The sequence below is a fragment of the Nasonia vitripennis genome, chromosome 1, assembly GCF_009193385.2.
Source record: "Nasonia vitripennis strain AsymCx chromosome 1, Nvit_psr_1.1, whole genome shotgun sequence".
In the NCBI taxonomy this organism is placed as follows: Eukaryota; Metazoa; Arthropoda; class Insecta; order Hymenoptera; family Pteromalidae; genus Nasonia; species Nasonia vitripennis.
The window spans coordinates 9,643,959-9,663,958 of record NC_045757.1 but is presented as its reverse complement, the minus strand read 5'-3'; the positions used below and the strand labels follow the sequence as shown (position 1 = coordinate 9,663,958).

Below are 20,000 nucleotides of genomic sequence, written 5' to 3'. Positions count from 1 at the left end.
CCCGCGGCTTTTCTTTCGGCTCCTCGTTATCGTGTTTTTGCATGCGGCCGCGGCCATTTTTCACCTGCTTAAGTTTTGGCGCCGGTCCGTGCCCGTTGTAATCGGGAAACATACTCGTCTTGTCCCCGGCGAATTATCAGACGCGTGTACACGTCGTCGCGGCGAGCACGACACACAATGGGGAAAACTCTGACGACACTGCAGTATACACTCGCACGGCGAGGACGAGGATCTTCCTCGTACCGATACGCTGCTGCTCGCGATTACGCAAAACGTCATCTGCATAATGGCAGTATACTCGTGAAAGTTACGATCCAGGGTTTATAGTATTCGGCGTTGCGTAACCTCTACGACATTTCAATGTCTTTTTGGCGTAAGCGATGCTGTTTTTGTATCGATCGAATGATAATCCGTCGCGCAGACCGTTGGCAGCGTTTTCCAAACTCCTGTGCAGCATTGCTGCTGATGCATGTGTAGCTTCTCCTCCTTGACTCTAACACACGCCGCGGTGGCAGCGTGCGCTGCACTTGACTCGTCGTTCCGCGCGTTTCAAATGAGTTTCTGGAGGCCCCCGAAGCTGCTGCAGCTGCGCGGCCTTATTGAGAGGATCTCTTGAAACAAGGGAGAGAGAGAGAGAGAGAGAGAGAGAGAGAGAGAGAGAGAGAGAGAGAGAGAGAGAGAGAGAGAGAGAGAGAGAGACGAAGAGCGAAAGGGAGGATTAACGAAGACGGAGAATGAGAGAAAAGAGTCGAGTGCGCGGGCTGGTGTGGAGTGTGTGTATCTGCCGCGGACAGGCAGAGAGGGAGAGATAGAGGAGTCTCTGACGACGTACTTTCTCTCTTTCACCGAGTCGTCGCAAGGGTTAAACGCGGCCGATCGTCAATCGCGATTGATCCGCTCGGACGAGCTTCTCCTTTCCGAACTGGCTGAACGGACGCGCGTAAGCTATTTGCGACGAGTGATCGAAGGGGTTGATTTTTCAGGGTTCTAGAGCGGTGCATCTGCTGGAACATTCTTTGACAGGACTTTGGACGAGTTACTCCACGCGTCGTGTGCGTAGATACTCTTTGACTGACGCACCCAGCACTTAAAGAATGAAAAGTTGTTAATTCTCGCTCCCGCTCTGTCTCTGTCCCTCGTCATAGGACAGCGCGTAATCGAGCTCTTCTAGACGTTTTGGTAGAGCACTCGACCGAATCGAATATTTTGTCGCATACAGTGCGAGCTTTGCGAACATAACTCAACTTCGTTCGAAATTATTATACACGCGAGCAGTCGCAAACTGTGCGAAAAGTTTTACCGTTTTTAAAGAGGCGTGAAGCTCGTGCCTGGACTGAGCAATGGAAAGCAGGACAAATCAGAGAGCTAAGAGCCTATCTCTAGACATTGACTTAATGCCCCCGCGAGTGTCCTGAAAAGCTCTGAGAGTTGCACGGCAGTCTACTGCTGCAGCGCACCGCGGCCTCTCCAAAATCCCAGCAGCTTCTCGTTCTCTCTCTCTCTCTCTCTCTCTCTCTCTCTCTCTCTCTCTCTCTCTCTCTCTCTCTCTTGCGACTTGACCCTCGTTAAAACTCGCGGTCTCGCCCCTCAAAAGCGGATCCAGCGAGAATCGCATTAAGGGCTCGTTGCCGCTCTCTCTCTCTCTCTCTCTCTCTCTGACGAAACTCGGCATAATCCGTCATTTAGGAGCTTTCGCGAGGTGCGACTAAAAAGAGATAACCTGCTCGAACTTTTTGCTTAATGCATGCAAGAGGAAGCGCGACGAGCTAGAGCGCGACACTGGTTCTGCGTTTGGTTAATTATAGATCCAGGTCTTCCTTTTTTAACTCGACCTTGTCCCACTGCATTGTTTCCAAGTATTTTTACAGCGAGCCGTTACTTTTTTCACGAGTTGACGCTGATTCCGTTGCTTTCGCACGTGCTTCTATCTGAATAATGCAGGTTTTTTTTCGAATGTTTATATAAATTTAGATATAGCCGAGGAAGGTGGAATGATTTGTGTTTCTAAAGTTGGTTAATTTGATAGCCGCATTAATGTATGCGTGTTTTCTTATGAAATTCATCTCGCAGTCGGTATTAAAACGACACAAGATGACACTCGGGTGCAAATTAGTTCCTTGTTATTGCAAAGTCTGATAACTTACCAACGAGTTAAAGGTTACGTTCTTGTTATCATAGTCATGAAATCGTTGAGAATACGTCGGTCTGACTGATTCGTTCCACTACTACTTACTGGCGTAGACTACTTTTACGCCAGTAGTACTAGTACTTCATACATTCCACGCAGTTTTTATAAGTCTGCGTGTAAAACTCGTGAATAATATATTATTCAGTTGTGCTATTCTTGTGCGACATCAAAGATCTATTTTTAACGTTTGTAACAAGCCTGAAAATGTTATTTATAACTTTGAAAACTTAGTCATCGATCCCGTCTACGACTTTTCTAAACATCCATAGGCTATCTAATTTAAAACTTTGAAAACTCACAAGCATTTCCGAATAAAAATACAAGCATTCACTTTATTCGTCGACCTCAAAAAAATAAATAAAACATTATGTCGAGTGAGATCATCGTTTGTGTGGTAGACTTTTTACGTTTGTACATTGAATGTGTTTAAAAGTTTACGAATTTTAGAATAACGAGGTTTCAATCGTTTACAGGGTTGGAGGACGATTATGGGAAGGACGACCAGCAGGGCGACAGCGGCTCCGAAAAGGACGGAGGACCTCAGCTCACTCCCATGGACCGACTGTTTCAGCACGCAGTTTCGGACAAACTAGGAGAAAGGTGAGTCATTGTTACGTTGTTGTTTATACATATTTTTCCATCAATATTACCGATAGATCCTTTGTAAAGTTGAATATTAAATTAAGCGGTTTGATACTTTTAAAATAAAATTCAGCTTTACAACGCGCTTTGATAAGAAAAAAATCATCTTCTTCCTTTCAGCTCGTAAATAAAATAAATAAGAGACGCGTTTATTGCAACGCAGCAATTATAATTTTTACATCAGAAACGCCGGCTTTTCGACATTTAAATTTGAAAACTCGCAGCTGAAGAACACAAATTGAAATCTTGTGCTCTTGATCCTCGAGCTGAAAAAGCATCGAGAGCCCAATCAATGACCTCATTCAACAAGCTCGTCCGGCGCAACCTTGCAAGTCCTCCTCTCAATAAGCCCGGAGATCCGAAGCTCGCTATCGCGTTTCCTCCCACGGGACACACAAATCCCAGAGTGTCGAGAGGCGGAAGCGCTTGTATATAGCAAGAGGTCGAAGGGTGAATTTCCACGCGGCGAGGTTTTCATTTCATTAGGTTAGGATGCTTTTCCGATAAGTGGCGGCGCTTTGCGCCTCTCTATTTTTTCTCCCTCCCTTTCTTGCTCGCCGCGCTACTGCTGCTGCTGCTGTCTCTTTTTCTTCTCATCTTGCGCTACTGCTACTGCTGCTGCTGCTGCTGCTGCTGCTGCTACGAGCGGAAGCGTCGCAACGAATAAAACAGGCCCATAAATCCAGCCAGCCAACGTCAGCGCATCCGGTCTGCTCTGTTCCTCCTTCTCTCACTTTTGACTCTTTCCTCCTCCTCCTCCTCCTCTTCTGTCTTCCACCGCTCTGTACCGCTACGTGCACATGTGTACGTATAGCTCACGATGCACAAGTCCAAGCGCTGTTTGCGCGGTCAATCGGCCGAGACTCTTTTTTTTCTGCGGATTCGAAAAAGCAGCCTTCAATCTCATCTTTCGATTGTATAGAGATCAAATGATTCTTTTCACGTGAGTTAATTTCTTTTACTACTCAAATTTACGTGGCATTTCCTCAGCGGCGTGCCAAGCTTCGCTTTATCGGTCAATATACGCCGCGCCGTTTGAGACGACTTCCGCTGGAATAAAATTATGGCCAAGCGAATGAAGACTATGAAAAGGGCAAACAGGAAGTGAGAGGGATTAACTTGCTCCTTATGCGCCGAGGTTAAAAATAGACCGTACGCGCCAACGGTATTATAATCCCTGCACACTTGACCGGTGCAAAATTGTCAGTGAATGCTTTGCTCTTCCTAAATTTCGATGATCATCGGGGATCGCAGAAGAGACCTCTGTAAAATTTCTCCCAAAATCAACTTCCCGGAATTCCGCGCGACAAATGGGACAAAACACAAGTGCCAATTCGCAACGACTCCATCGGGCAGTCGCGCAACGGCGCAGACGAAAAACGAAAGTCGAGAGACGCACAGACCGAGGCGTTTGTGTATAGGCCTCCTCGTATCAGCCGAGTGGGAGAAGCGCCAGTAGGTTGCGCGAAGTCCATTCGCCGTTAAATTCGGCTTCGCTATACACACACACTCACACACACACACTCACACTCACACACACACACACACACAAACGCATCCACTCACACTCGCTGGTATACGGCGACTTTCTCTCTTTCTCTATTCCTCCCCCGTCCGAAGTGCGTGGGTGGATAATTGCGACGTAACCGCGACACAACAATTTCAGACACGGGAGAAAGTGCCTATGCCGTGCTAGACACGGAAACGAGGAAAACGAGGAGAGAAGATCGGCCAAATATACGCGCTGCGTCAGCGTCGCGGCGCGCGACTGCTGCTAACCCTTCCTGGCTGCTTCTTCTTCTTCTTTCTTGGTTGATTGTGCTGTAGGTTGAGCCAGGGACTGTGATGGCTGCATTGAGGCTGGTCACATTCTTGCATATGTATACGCTTGTGATGTTGATCAATACATTAATACGTGCTATAAATAAATCCTCTCAGAGGATCGATAAATAAAAATTTCTCACGGCCGTCATGAAAATGATGCCAAGGGAGGCGAGACGAAAATTGACACCGAACTGCGTATTTCCTTTCAATGACAGAACGATACTGATAGCAAAAAGTCGCTTGTAAACCTAGCTCATCTCGTAACCCTTAAGCCACTTCCTAGTAAACTTTGCCTCGGGCGATCGTTTCCGAATCAAAGTTTTCGACGTTAGAACGACAATTAACGAGCGCGAGTAACTTTATTCTAACAGTGCAGAAACAGAAAAGAAACGAGAAACTCTCATCAGTAGTGCGAACTATCTTCGCACTCATCATCCAGCAAATGGCACAGCGACAAACGAACCTCTGCGAGTATCGCACACATTTTCTCTCTCTCTCTCTCTCTCGCTCTCTCTCTCTCTCTCTCTCTCTCTCTCTCTCTCTCTCTCTCTCTCTCTCTCTCTCTCCTTCTATTTTAACAGCAGCAGGTATACTCGGCATCAAGCTCGCGAAATTCTCTCGACACATAATTAGACGCAGCCGCTTCCGCGAAGGACTTTAGACGGCCCAGTGGCAGCGAGTTCCAAGGCGCGAAATACCCGCAGTCGTCCTCGCATTACGAAAATTCGCGCGTTTTGCCACCTCCAGTGGTTTCCGATTACAGGGACAAAGTGCGAGCAAATTGCGCGCTCGTACCGTCGAAGCTTCATCCTGGTTGCGGTGGTGCTATCCGGTAGCTTCCGCAGGAAACGATGTACCTTCGCATCGCAATCATGTAGCTTTGCATTTATATACAAAGTCATCGGTGCGTCGGATTAGCTGAAGTGAGAGATTGTACTTCGGCGTCTAAAAAAAAATTATGCGCTCTTGATTTAACGCTTCGCGAAGCCCGAGAAAGAGAGAGAGAGAGAGAGAGAGAGAGAGAGAGAGAGAGAGAGAGAGAGAGAGAGAGAGAGAGAGAGAGCGAGAGAGAGAGAGAGAGAGGGAGATCGACGCGCACCAATAACGTCAATTATCCCGTCTGGTGAGTTTACGGAAGCGCAGGCGCGAAGTCCAGAAATAAGGGAATAGCCCCGCGCGTTACGTCGTCGCGCCGCGAGTTTCGCCGAAGAGAGTCAGCCAGGCAAATTGGAGCGTCTGCCTCTGCCCTCTCTCTCTCTTTCTCGCTCGCGCTCAGCGCTATACACCCGACTGCTCTATACTAGTCTGCCTCTTTTTGCTCGGCTCTTTTTTTCCAGCGGCTGCTTCGCGCAGTTTTCTCTCTCTCTCCCGGGTTTAAAATAGAAGTGCGAGGTTTATCTCTGCGCGAAGACTCTTCTTATTTGCCGCGTAGCCTCTGATTTGGAGATGAATTAAGTGGAGTCATTTTTCTCGCGTACGCCTCCTTAGGGCTGCCTAACTCGATAGCTCAATTACGCTTCAGTCTTCGAAATGTTCGAAGATCGCGTTGCGTAAGAAGAAGCTTAGGAAAAAAGTTTCTCCATCAAAAGGGACGGCTCTCTTTCTCCTCGGAGATTTGCATAAATATTTCGCGTTACGACTTTCTCACACCTTCTCGCACTTTCTCCTCCCCGCGCGTATATAGTTCTCTCCGTTCGCTTTCTACATCTCTGGCCGTCTAGACTAGTTGCAGACGCAACCTAAGGTCCGGGATTAAATTTAGCGGCATTTTGTTTCGTCTGGCTCCTCTGGTTCGCTTTCTCCCAGCGCGTCGAGATGAATATCCGAAGATTTTTCAGCGCGGAGCCAAGGCTGCTCGGAAGACTTGCGTCAATTAAATTCGCGTCAGCTTATACGTAACCCCATAAGAATCGCGCCAGTCTCTCACGCATTCTTTCGGCTAGACGCGAGCAGGGCGTTACGTGATCCGCCGGAATTCTTCTTTTTTTTCGGAGCCTGTGCGACTGGTACTGATAAAACGCTTCTGTTTTTTTGCGAGAGATTAGACGCGCGAAGTAGCTTGGGTTTCTATTTAGTCTGAAGACATCAGCCGCTCGTGATTCTTGGCTGATGCGGTCGCGTGATTATTTAGCGGCCGGCCTGAATGAGAAGCCAGTCGGAATTCACGCGGACGCTAGTTTTCTCGGAACGGCTTCTCTGAACTTGTAAATAGCGAAGTTCATCAGGCGTTATTTCTCTCGCAATGCGATTACACCTTTCGTTTGAACGTGTGTATAGAATTCTAACGGACTCGTGTATCATAAATTGAATTATCTCGCTGCATATCGCGTCGAATTAATCCGCAGCATGGCAAATAGTATAATGGCATTGTCGAAAGCCACCCGAGCGCTGTGCGTCAGGAGATCGTTTATGCACACGTTAGCGCACCCGGAGAATGGCAAGAGCCTTCTCGAAAGGAGATTTGAAGGTACATTAAACTTCCGCAATGCGCGAAATTCTCGTCTCTTGTTGTTGGCGGCAGGCTTCAAAGTGTCCCCGCAAAATGCCTTTGAGGAAGCTTCCGACCTCGCAACCGCACTGCGAAATAATGACGTCGAATAGACGAGCTCTATTCCAGCGGCTGTCTTGCATACAGCGGATGCTAGCTACTTCCGCGTAAATAAGAAATGGCCCCGTTGATGGGCTTTTGCCTGCTTTCAATTGGATTACCATACTTGTAGATTAGTATTAGGTGCTCTAGCGAGTAAACTTATAAATTGATTCGGGCAGCGCGCAGTTCATTGATAGTCGATATCCCCGAGGATTCAAACATGAATATAATCGATAGAATTCGAAATGCTCCGCAATATGGCCCAATTAGACGCGTCAACTGGCGCATCAGCGAAGACAATAGTTGAGGCACAACTGTCTTGCTAAATTACACAAAAATCTATGAATATAAAGCTGCAGACTACTAAGCTCGCGACAACTTTACCCGCGTGAAATCGTCATCGCAGACAGCGAGCCACCCCCGTCCTCCAGACTCTCTCGCTCTCCGGCGCGGCGCTTTTGATAAATGTAAAATGATTTCGGGAGAATTATAATTGGCGCGGCGCGACTGGGAGCATCCTAGCGTGACCCGTTTGCGAGAGAGAGAGAGAGAGAGAGAGAGAGAGAGAGAGAGAGAGAGAGAGAGAGAGAGAGAGAGAGAGAGAGAGGGCTGACGAAGCTAGTTACGACCAGCCAACTAACCTAACCCAATGGCCAGTTATAGTCCGCGGCGTCTGGCGCAGCGTCTGCCTCGGGTCTTCGAACCGTGAAAACTGGACACTACTCTTCCCACTGCCAGCAGTAGCTTTATGCTATATATCGATGCGCGTCTGCGTTTTCAAGTTTTCTTATTCCTCGCGGCTTCGGCTTGTCTCCATCCTGCGCGCTGCCACCCTCGCCTCTATTTTTGGAGGTACATGTTCGATGCTATAAAGACGACATTGTTACTAGAGGCGCGCTGCAGCGCAGATGAGAGCCGCTGCTCCACCAGCCAAACCGTATAATGTATCGCCGAGCGACACGAGTCGGCTTTGTTGCTGTAAGCGTTTTGCTGTCTTCGTTTTTCGTCGCTGATGTGATGACTGAGATATGGTTTCGTTAAAATGTTCGAAATCGTTTGAGTAGGCTTATGTCTGAACTTTTTTTAATGTTTACCGAATTTCCCCTTCCGCCTCTCGCCGAAAACAAAGAGTTCAAGAGCTTCAAGCTCCCAAATAATCCCGGCACTTTTGCACTTGCGAAAAACTCTAGCCCCTCCGTCCGTCGTCTCCGGACAGATTCTCCGCGCCCCTCGCCGCTCAATTTGTCACCTTGGTCGGTCTGAAATCCATATCGCGTCGTCGTCGTCCTTCTTCTCCCTTTCGGTATTCACGCCGTCGTCGTTGTCGCGGATATAAAAATAAAAGAAGCGATCACCGATAGGAATGAAAATTAAGGAGCAGCCAGTCGCTGCCTGTTCTTCGCGACGAGAAACTTCATTCTTTCCGATATTTTGTAGGACGGGCGGCGCGCGAGACGAAAAGGCGCGACCAATCCACTTTGAGGAAGTTATAATGACGCACGATGTGATCGGATTATGGGCTGTCGCAGTGCTCGCTGAGGAGTAAGTGTGAAGGACTGCGTGTCGGAGTTGTAAAACAGGCTGAATTATTTATTCTGCGCACTTTTGTAGGGATATAGTAAGGAAAAGGACGGCTCGGTTATAGTAGCACACAATTACGGTGTTTACGCAGTGTTTGTTCGCAAAAAGTAAGGAATCGTAATGAACTAAAAGGGCACGAGGCATCATACGTTCTGCCTTCCTGAGAAGAAAAATAAGGAGTGTCTAGTCTGATTGTTTGAATTACAAGGTCAGAGTATGTTATTAGTTCACCACCTTCTTCCGTAACAGAGCAATTTTTATTCGAATTTTCAAACAGGTTTGGCAAAAACTAACAGCTCCGGACGGAAATTCTATTTCCCCGATCGAACTTGCAGCCACAAAAGAAAGCGAGCTCTCGAGTGCCAACGAACGTAACGAGTCAATTATTACGCCTAGAGAAACACGGCATCTGGTCACGCGGAGGCTGCGAGCTTTTTTTACCGCGCCACGATGACAAAGCGACTAAATGTGCCTCGTCACTCCTGCGTACATCGTCGAGACGCATGTGTGAGCGTGTTTGCAGTGCCTCCAAGTCGATTGTCCTGTTTATTGACGCGTGGGGCTTCTTTCTTTGCCGACTTTCATTCTGATTTTCGCGCGAAATTGGGTAAGCCCATTGGGTGGGCTGGCTCGCTGGTCAGAACTGAATTAGGTTTGTCAGTCGTTTGCTTTCTTTTGTTGCGCGCTGTGTTCGCATCTGCTCCGAAACAGTTTATGCATATTTTCTGAATTCAGGAAAAATTATGCACGTAGCTGAAAGTACTCAACAATGGATCTGGGGAGTGTATCAGTAAAAAAAAAACAATCAGAAGCAGTGTACACATCAAATCCTTCTTCGGGAATCGATAGTCACTTCTAAAAATACAACTTCCATCGGCAGCGAGTTTCATTTCTCGCAATCCGCTCGGTACGTATAGAAGAACTGCGCAGTGTGTCCCATTCGCTCACCCTGAACAAAACGAGAAGACAAAAACAGAGGCGCATACGGGGAGGGGATCGAGCCGAACTCGCGGCAATAGCATCGGGAAAAAAGAGCTCGTCATACACTGTGCATTCTTAGGTCATGCAAAATGGATTACACTCCATTGCGCGACGTATTGCAATGTATAGTTGTCGTCTGCAGCTTGATCGAGCCCGCGCATAGGCAACGTCACCGACAGCAACAGCCGAGCGCGAGTAAAGGGGCTAACATATAATCCGATCAAATCAAATCATCGACGCTAAATCGTTTTTTCTTCCAAGTACAATGCACTCGCGTCGCTCTCTCCGATAGAAATCAATAGGATTGACTGGGATTTCTGTATACGCGTGCGTATGTGGGTCTGTACGGAGAATTCAATTCGAGGCTGGCCGTCTCCTGCGCTTTGGGATTCGATTTTTTATGCGACAAACGTCAATCAACGCTTGTTATGGAAAAATGAGGGATGCGACTCGCTGGGTGGGCTTTCACGAGCTCGTGTACGAGCTGAGGCTGCTGCAGATGTTCGAAAAGTGCGAGCTCGGTACATTTTTTTTATTTAGTTTGAATTTATGCGTTAATTGTAATAATAATAATTACGAAGTTGCAGGATTTTTCGCATGATAAAAGCATAATCGTGTTGAAAAATTAAATTAAAATATTGCTTCCAAACGCCATATAACGGTCCTTCATAGAAATGAAGATAAATAACGTATTACTCTGGAGATCGGTATCGCGCGCATCTACCGCGATTTCAAGTTTTTTGCATCTCTCTGCCTTTTTATTCCGACAGCGAGCGCAATAAACGAGAGCCGTGCTATTATACGCGAGCCAGCTTGCCAGAGGAATCGCGCGCACGCGTGCACCTGTCCCCTTGCTCCCTCCTTTTTCGGAAGAGAAATCGACCCATTACTCTGCTGATTTTTTAGATCCTTTATCAACTTTTCGAACATTTTTTATGCTCCTGCATTTTTCAAAAAGGCTTACCGGCGTTTCACTGAGATTTATTATTTCAGGCGCTTTTGGATTGCCTTTGGAATGCATGCGCATTGTGTCTCGACAAATCTTCTGCACTGATTAGAGCTCTGAATGTGCACTTGATTGCGGAGTACTTTATTCGCGGGAATTTAATCAAATAATCGAATTGCGAAATTTCCTGTAAAGTACCTGGTTTAATTAGTGCAGTAGGGAAAAGATAGTTTTTTTTTCTCGATCCTTTGACCCTTTGATACACAAACGAGCCGACTGCATGCAAATCCTTTTCGGAAGACTTTTTTGATTTGCAAATCCACAAACTTCAATTATTCGAAATTCAACGACCCAGCCGCATCGGAGGCAAAAAGTTTGGCGTTAGTATTAAAACTTCGATCGGTAATTTTCAGCTTTTCCCTCTTCGTATATAATCAAAAATCCGTATAAAATAATGACGTAAATTAAATTCGCATATTTCATTTTCTGTTTCAGGTAAGTCGAGCCTTCTTTTAGACTGTGGGGATGTAGAGTTATTCCGGCGTCGTTGTCGCGTACACCGTAAGTTATTTTCATACCATACGCATCTAAAGTGTCACTTGGCCTGCATATTTGCAGACAATCGAAAGATAGCCGGGCGAAACATGACGCGCCAACAAAAACTTCGTCAACCCAGTTTCCTCGCGCGCATCACCGGTGCGAGCCAACTCAACAAAGGGAGCGCGTAAAACAATAAAAGTGCCCAGTGCAGTTTTGACGCTCTTTCCATCTGCTTTTTCTTTCCTTTTTTTGACGCACGCACGCTCATGCAAATCGGGCAAACTTTCTGCCTCGCTCTCTTTTTGCGCCCTTTTCGCTTGCTCCTCGCCTACATGGTATACCTATATATAATAGGCGTGACGCTCCGGCGAATCGATGAGCGCTGATGAGATTTTTAAAGTGAGAGAGAGAGAGAGAGAGATAAAGAGAGAGAGAGAGAGAGAGAGAGAGAGAGAGAGAGAGAGAGAGAGAGAGAGAGAGAAAAGCGAGCTCAAAGGGCTCCGTCTGTCGCTCGTGGATGATCTCTTGATTGGTCAATTTTATGGTTCTCGGTCGCTCGGAAGTGGTTTTCTGTTTTTCAGTTATTTTCGGATCGCGTGTTTTCGAAGCAGACGGCTTTTTGTTGCCGACGTTGTGTAGTGCTGTAGCTTCGGTTGAATCGTCGAATTATTTTTGATGGGACACGATCGAATTGCTTTTCGCTCGGTGTATTTTTGGCGTGTTATTTTCGAGAACTGCAGAATGAGGGGATGGTAAGCCTGCTATTTGCAGGCAAATTATTATTATTTCTTCATTACCGCATGCGTTGACCCAGTTTTGCATCCTTTTTTTTCAATTAATGAAATTTAACCTAAAGGGGATGATCGACCGGATTCTCATTTATTTTTAAAGTAAAACAGAGTACCTATTATACCGGTAAGCTGTCTATGTTCGCCCGTGTAAAATTCATTGTAAATAATGCCTATGCATTAATTCATTGCCTTAATATACAGGGTTGTACACACTTGTATTATCTGTTTTATCAAAGTTTTTTAATCAACAACATGCAGTGAGCTTTAAACTACGTGGTATTATAAAGTTTTACATTGCATAAAAATAATATTTATTTTTTTGTTTAAGTTCGTACTCGTGTACCTCTGCGCCAGTGAGGCAAAATTCGCCACCCCAACAGTTTCCTCCTCCTCGCTTCAAAAAAAGTGCAGCACACCCCATTCATCGCGATTCGAATCAATTTTCCTGCGACTCATCCCCCCGAAAACAAAGTCAATTTCCTCGACTGTATATATACACAAGCAACCGCCGCCGCCGCCTCCTCCGCCTCCTTCAACGGAACTCTGGTCCCGCAACCCCTTGTATCCCCGCGCCAGCTCGACTCCGCAGTCGAGCGAAAAAACGGCCGGCGCGGTGTAACGGCACATAATGGCCCGGGGAGTGAAAAATTAAATTATTAAAGCCAGTCTCGCGTATCCTCGCGCGCGATCTCCGCTAACGGTGCAGCAAGAGCCGCTTTTGCCTTATTAGCTGGTGTCTCGCGCGCGCGCGATGAGAGTAAAAAGGCCCGAGCAATACGGGGAATGAAATTCGGCAGGCCGGAGGCATAATATAGCATCTTCTAATTATCCTCGCTCTCGACGCCTCGTAAGAAATCGGAAGGGCGTTTCGCGCTCGCGCTGGTGTGCAGCGTGGCACGCGCCGCCGCGTCGCCATCTGCCGTGGTTGCTCTTAATTTCTGCCAGCGCCCGGCGCTCTCTTTCGCTTTCGCTTTGAGGGAGAGACGCTCTTTTCTCCTCTTCCGTTTGTGCACATTTTATTCACGTTTTCGCGCGCAGGGAAACATTGCTTATATGTTTCGTGAAACGACAAATGAGCTGCGGTCGCATTGTTGTGAAGACAGCCGCATATGCCGTCGCCGACTGCGTATGCGGGTGGGATGCATTATGTATACGTCATGTTGTGTGGACGGCGATGATGGTGGTCGATCGTCATCTTTTGCTCGAATCGCTTTTTGTGCGATGTATAGGCTGGGTGGGATGACCGAAGGCTATTGTCCAGTTAATCGCTTGTTTTTGGAGCTGGAAACGCGGTTCGGTACCCGAACGCGGAAAATTCCGGATTCCCGTGTCAATGATTGCCTTCTAAAAAGCCAACGCTACGCACGCACGCGCATCGCTACGTACCCCCGGCCCCCACACATATTTCCCCCGAGGACACCATCCTCCTTACTGAAACATCGGGGGTATGCATACACAGGCGCTCAACAGCGGCAGCGGCAGAATGGACGTAATGCGAAGGGAGAAGAGAAGCGGGAGCTCCTACACCTGGCCTCCGGATGGTCGGCACGCGCCCGCTCTTCTCTCTCTCTCTCTCTCTCTCTCTCTCTTTTCGCTCGTCGTTTAGGGGGAGGCACGCGACCGGCGCGCGTCTTCGAAGAATTGCAGCAGCAGCCGTGTGTATGCGCAGGATTTATTGCTACGTGTCGCCCCGTTGCCGCTGCTCTGCTTTACCCGCCAAAATCCGGATTTCGGGGAAGGGGTTGGTGTTCGTTTCGTTTCTTGAGTTAACCGAGGAGGACTAATGAGGTAGATGCTTGTTGGATATGCCTTTTTAATTTTGTGCTTTTATCGCCCTCGCTCATTCGACTGTTAATTAAACTTGATTTCAATTGATGCTTCGCAATTTCTTTCTAAAATCTCGAGATAGCGCATACGATGAATTCGTATGAGAAAATCGCGTGAAACTTTAGCGAAATAACTGATTCGCCCACGCGCCCTCCTCTGTGCATCGACGCGAACGGTCCGGGCATTAACCCTATCGATCCACATTAATTCCTCGCCTCACCCTCGGAAAGAAGTTCGCGTCCCGCGCCTGCGATCCTCCAACTTTGCTTTGGTTCGCTTGTAGAGAAATAAGAACCTTCCATCTCCATCCATCTCTCTCTCTCTCTTTCTCTCTCTCTCTCTCTCTCTCTCTCTCTCTCTCTCTCTCTCTCTCTCTCTCTCTCTCTCTCGCTTTGCAGTCTCGCTCGCTCGTGCCGGCCGTCTGCGCGCACACCTGCCCCAGGGGCCCCTTCAATGCATCGCGCACACGTGCGCCCTGTCGCTACCGACTCGTACAACTTCCTCCCCCTCTGCAGCAGCAGCGTGCTGGATTGCAAACGCGAGCGCGGATTGCTGCGGGAGGGGAAAGAGTGAGCCGAGCGGCGGGTGCATGATGTCGACAGACGGCTGTCGTTATAATACGCGTGCCGCCGTGCCCGTTATCCACAATCAGGGATCTTCGGCTTGTTCTTCCTTTTTCCTCTGACTTGTTGCAGCAGGGTGGTGTCGATTTTTTCTCCCCGCGGGGAAGTACCTGCGCGAAATCGGACGGAATACTCGCGCGTTGAGTTTCCAACGGCACGCGCCGTATTCCACCGCAGCCAGTCCCATGTTCTAGTACATAATATGTGATATAGTGAACCGAATTTCCTCCGCGTACGAAGCCGCCGGGCGTCGCAAGAACGAGCCCACGCCCTTTTGCGCGCGAGAGAATATTGCCGCCGTCGTCGTCTTGCTGCAGCGAGATCCGCTTATCGCCGGCACACTGGCGTCTATAATAAAGCTGGCCCTGCGCGTAACGAGGGTTGTGAAATACACGTGCGGCCGCGACGACGAGCGGCGAATGCGAAATTGTCGCGCACGCCTACACGGAAATGGCGTCGCCTCTCTTCTAATTCCTCGCCGAGACGGGGCGGGGGGGGGGGGGGCTTGGCCAATCAGCCCTCGGGGCCCGAGACGTGACTCGCCGGAATGAGCTACTATATGTCTACTCCGACTATGCGTTCTGCAGCTCGTTGGTGTTCTTTTGCGAGTCGATTGGCTTTTTGGAGAGAGAGAGAGAGAGAGAGAGAGAGAGAGAGAGAGAGAGAGAAAAAGAGAGAGAGAGAGAGTCTTTGCGCCGGGGTGTGTTTTAATTATCGAAGATTTACGATTCCCACGTTCCCGAATCACGTCGCTACGGTGCAGTTTATGCGCGGTAATGCAGAAAGACGGTATCTCGACGATACAGAGGGATTAGGAGATTTAGAGATTACGCCGAGAATACCGCGACTTGTGTGGTACGAATTATGCAGACTCGCGTGTACAGCTGAATACAGCTACATAAGTGTGTGTGTGTGTGTGTACGAATCGCATGCTCGGATTAGACGCCACGCTCGGAATCAATTTTATGGTGAACAACTGTTATTAAACTGGCTTTGGACACACAGGCTGATATTTCGAAAGTATGCGCAGGAGGCGAAATTGCCACGCGAAGGAAATGATAATTTCTCCGCGCAGCGGCGCGCGCGGTAATAAGTTTGCGGAACATTTGCATGCGAGCGAGAGTCGTGCAGAGAACGCGCGATTATCCAGAAGCGATTTGCATAAACAGTCTAGCTGCGAAAGTGGACTGTGTATAATACGCTCGACACGGAGACGAGTTCATCAAACGCACTCGCTCTCGTCTGCATCGGTGCTGCAGCGGCTTTTATTTACTTAGCCCCTCTTATCCGGCGCGAGATTAAGAAAAACACGGGGGCCGTTTGAGAAAAAAATAATGGAAGCCGTAAACGCCGGAGCAACGCTGTATCTTTCATTAGCCTGCTGCGCGAGAGCTTGGAAAGAGAGAGAGAGAGAGAGAGAGAGAGAGAGAGAGAGAGAGAGAGAGAGAGAGAGAGAGAGAGAGAGAGCTGAAGAACAAAAGCGAGCGGAAGGAATAAACGGAGAGAAGAGAGCGAGAGCTTTAAAGCTCCCGCGCACACTCGAGATCATCCCGTCTCGTCTTATCCGCTGCTCACCCCTTTTCCTCCGTTTCTTTTTCCATCTCTCTTTCTCGTTCGAGCTCACCTTAATTCCTGGCATCAGTGCGCTGTATAAAGCGGATGAGGAAGCGCGAGGAGGCGTCTCCGAAGGAAACAGATTTCGAGGGGTTATAGCGCGTGGAAGAGAGAGAGAGAGAGAGAGAGAGAGAGAGAGAGAGAGAGAGAGAGAGAGAGAGAGAGAGATGGATTTTCATTCCCGGAACGGATTTCCGAGGACAGAAGTCGAAGACAGGACTTTTATACTCCGGATAGCGTTTATAAATGTAGGGGTTAAGAGCGGACAAACGAGGAATTCGGTGACTTTTGCGATTCGGTGAAGCTGCATTTTTCACACAGAGTACGGTGGTGTAAGCGACGCGACGACGTCTTAAGCGGCGGGGACAGCAGCGTTAAAAAAGACGTAACGACGGGTGTCAAGCTTTTTACGCGCATTAATGAGCAGACGGGGAGACTAAGTGCTTCCTAACTCGGACGAACGTCCGCTATGCTCGCACAATGAAACTTCCTTCGGCCCTTCGTCCGTCCTGCTCGGGTTCTGGTTCTTCGGTGACAGTATAATATCGAATACTTTGTATTGTTATTTGAATTAGATTTTTTGTTCAGAATTAAATGAATTGATGTCGCGATATCTAGTATAGCTATACTTCTGGTTACGAAAGACGTTCTAAATGCGTTAGCAGCTGTGTGACATCAGCTATAGCTTCGCGGCTACGTGCCTCCAGCAATTATCTTATGGCGCCGACGGCGCCTCTACTCTTGTTCTATAACGATCGCGCGTAGCACCGGAATGACGGATACGATCAATTTCGGCTTAGCTCATAACTTACGGCTAACGGTTCCGCTGATTCGCAAATTATCCGTTTAGTTATACACCCGAGAAAACTCAGGTGTCGTCAATTAATCAGTTCAATTAACACGTGCAAACTAGATTCAGATTATAAATAAAACAGAAGCGAGTTATTCTTCCGGAACAATATTTAATACCTGCGGGAGCTGTAATCAAGAAAAAGCCGCTTTTTTCGAAGACAATGGCTAATAAAGACGCCATCGATGCGAAGACAGCGTGGAGCGCGCGTGAGACGAGAGAAGAAAAGAAAAAGACGCATCAAAATCCTGCAGCAGCAACAGCGGGAACCTTGGGCTGGTATCGTATTTCGCGGGCCGCGGCGATGCTCCCGCGCCTCGTCTGTACGGTTACGGTAACCGAATCTCTCTCTCTCTCTCTCTCTCTCTCTCTCTCTCTCTCTCTCCGCGCCCATAGTCAATAGCCGTCAATGGCCCGACAACGATCAAATTTGTCCCAGGCAGCCCAAGGCTTCATTGCGCGTTTTAACGCTGCACTTTCTTCTCTTTTTTCATTCGAGCGTTCGTATATTTGATAAGTCCCAGAACCACATTGAAAAGATAAATATCCTCACATTATCAAGAATCACCGCGCCACAAAGAAATCTCAAAACCAGCTTGATCCACTACGCCAACAGCACCGGCGATTAAGAGATCCCCGGGCGATGATAAAGCGGAGACAATGCCTCACTTTCACCCCGAACGAAAAAATCCGACGCAAAGCTGCACAAAGCCAGAGAGCCCGAAAGAAATCCAACCAACGCACACACACACAGGCCTAAAATTAAATTTCCTTGTATCTGCACACGAGGAAGGAAGAGCACTCGGCCGCCGCGATATATTTTCGGATAACAAAGTATAGCACACATATAACGTATACGTGCCTGCTGGGCGCAGCGCTCTTTATCTGCGCTGGCTCCGATGCGCGGCCTCGTGCATGTGTGTTTAGACATTCGGCGCGATTATTTGAGCAGCTGCCACAGGGGGTGCACGCTCGAGCTTCCGGCTTTTCCCGGAAAAACTCTTAATCTACGCGACATCCGCCCACGCGCGTCCTTTGATTTACGCCGCGGGAGAGGCTTTTTTCCTTCGCTCGACTCGGTTCGCGGGATTCGCGCTGATTGATAGGACGGATGCGAGTGCAGTGTGTGCGCAGTTTTTGCGGTTTTGGAGGGCGATTTATGCAAGTGGTAATCTCGGTTGCAGTTTTTGTGAGCAGCTGTTGAGAGGCAGTTCAAAAATATTAGCGAATCCAATCTGAAAATCGAAGCTCGCCTCCGTGCGATATGGAAAAAAGCGAAATCAATGCGTGACAGCGGGCAGTTCGCTTAGAGAATGATTACGGACACTTAGCAAGTACTCGCCCGTTCTTTTTTCCCTCCGAAGTTCCGCGCCTACACGTTTCACCTACTCAAGTTCCTTTTCTCGTTTACCTGTATTATACATATGCAGTGTATACACAAAGACGCACACGATAAACACTCGCCTGCTTGCGCGCGTTACGTAATCAGTCGAAATTGCATCCTGGCGCGAGTCAGAAAGAAAAAATAAAGCGCCGAGGGTGTGTGTACATGGATGTATGGAAGTGTTATATGAGCGAGAGAGAGAGAGAGAGAGAGAGAGTGAAGGAACTTGTTATAGGTGGAAATTACTGTAATTTGCAGAGTGCGGGGGTCCCTCTCTCCCGCGTGCTCGCTGTTTGTATTTTATTCGGGGGGGGGGGGGGGGGGGGGTATGTAGCCAGGCGCTCGCGCGCCGCTAATAATAGAGTTTAATGGAATTTCGTAAACAGAAGGTGATCATACGAGTTTTCTTTTGGAGACACGCAGTTTAGGTGTGCTTCGTGTGGATCACTTTCGGAAAACCCGCGTACACGAGATCGAACGCGATCAATTTCCGGGTCGTTGTGTGGCGTTGGCGGTAAATCGATATGGGATATAACCGAAATAGAGGAACTGCGCGTCCGTGTGTGTGTGTGTGTGTGTGTGTGTATATGCAGGCACGATTATTGCCACGCGCTGTACAAAAATAACTTCCATTTATCAAATAGACGCTTGCGACTGACAAGCATATCTGTATGGACTCAGCTGCGCCGCCGCCGCGCTGCATTCGTTCCACCCCGCATACAGTGAAGTACACAAGCAGAGAGTAGATCCATATTAGCATCAGAAAACCCGCGTAAACTCGAAATCTCGAGTCGAAAAAACGGCTCGCGTCGAGAGGGGGAGAAAAAAAACGCTATGCCTCGTGTCCTAGCGCACCTTGCCCCACAACTGCAGAAGAAGAATACGAGAGCGAAGAAGAAGCTCGTTCCTCCTCTTCGAAAAAGCAGTGGCAGCTGCAGCCACTTATAGATCGCTCGGCGCGCGCGCGCCACGGACATGTGTTTCCACCTCCTCTTTTGCGCGCGCGCGCGACTTCGACGTATATTCTTCTTCTTCTTCTTCGTTCCCCTCCACGCGAGCGTCTCTCTTCGTCTTCTTATTTCCGAGCTGCTCGGCTTTTGTCTCGCGGCGACGCCGAGAAGCTACAGGCCGCGCGACGAGATTGAAGTCACGACGAGGCTGTCTTCGTTTGCTTTTTTTCGCGGGACGAGAGACTCGCCATTATACTTCGCTTCCTCTTCGGGAAGACTGGATTGTGTTACAATCGCTGAGGCTTTGCTAAGCATTTCGCGCGCCGACACGCTTGGCCTTTTATAGATGTCCGTTGGTGCGTGCATCGTGTGCGCATACCGGGGAGGAGCTTCGCTGCTGTCTGCGAGGGAACTTTTTGCGCGATGTATCGATCTATGCATCCAGTTTTCCATTGTGCTTCCAACTGTGGAATCGGAGATGCGCGAGCGTATACGTTCGTTATACTGTCAAAAGCTACAACCTGAGCGAAGCGAACAAAAAATCGACTACGTATAACCGTATTCGTAATTGGCATTAGCTATTACACGAAAATTTAAATCGAGCCCGCGTATCAGCAAGCGATCCTCGGGCAAGTTAAATTAATATAAAGCCCTTTCACGGCTGGAAAA

General features: G+C 48.4%; 1 protein-coding gene across 2 annotated transcripts in view; it reads left to right on the top strand.

Annotated features, from left to right (window-relative positions):
- LOC100120252 (serine/threonine-protein phosphatase 4 regulatory subunit 1) overlaps window positions 1-20,000 on the top strand; it is a 151,102-nt gene that overhangs the window by 22,947 nt on the left and 108,155 nt on the right. For both annotated transcript variants that reach the window (XM_001603861.6, XM_031925263.2), the window contains one exon: window positions 2,662-2,788. In XM_001603861.6, the coding sequence (XP_001603911.1) occupies window positions 2,662-2,788 (127 nt within the window). The remainder of the gene's footprint in view (window positions 1-2,661; window positions 2,789-20,000) is intronic.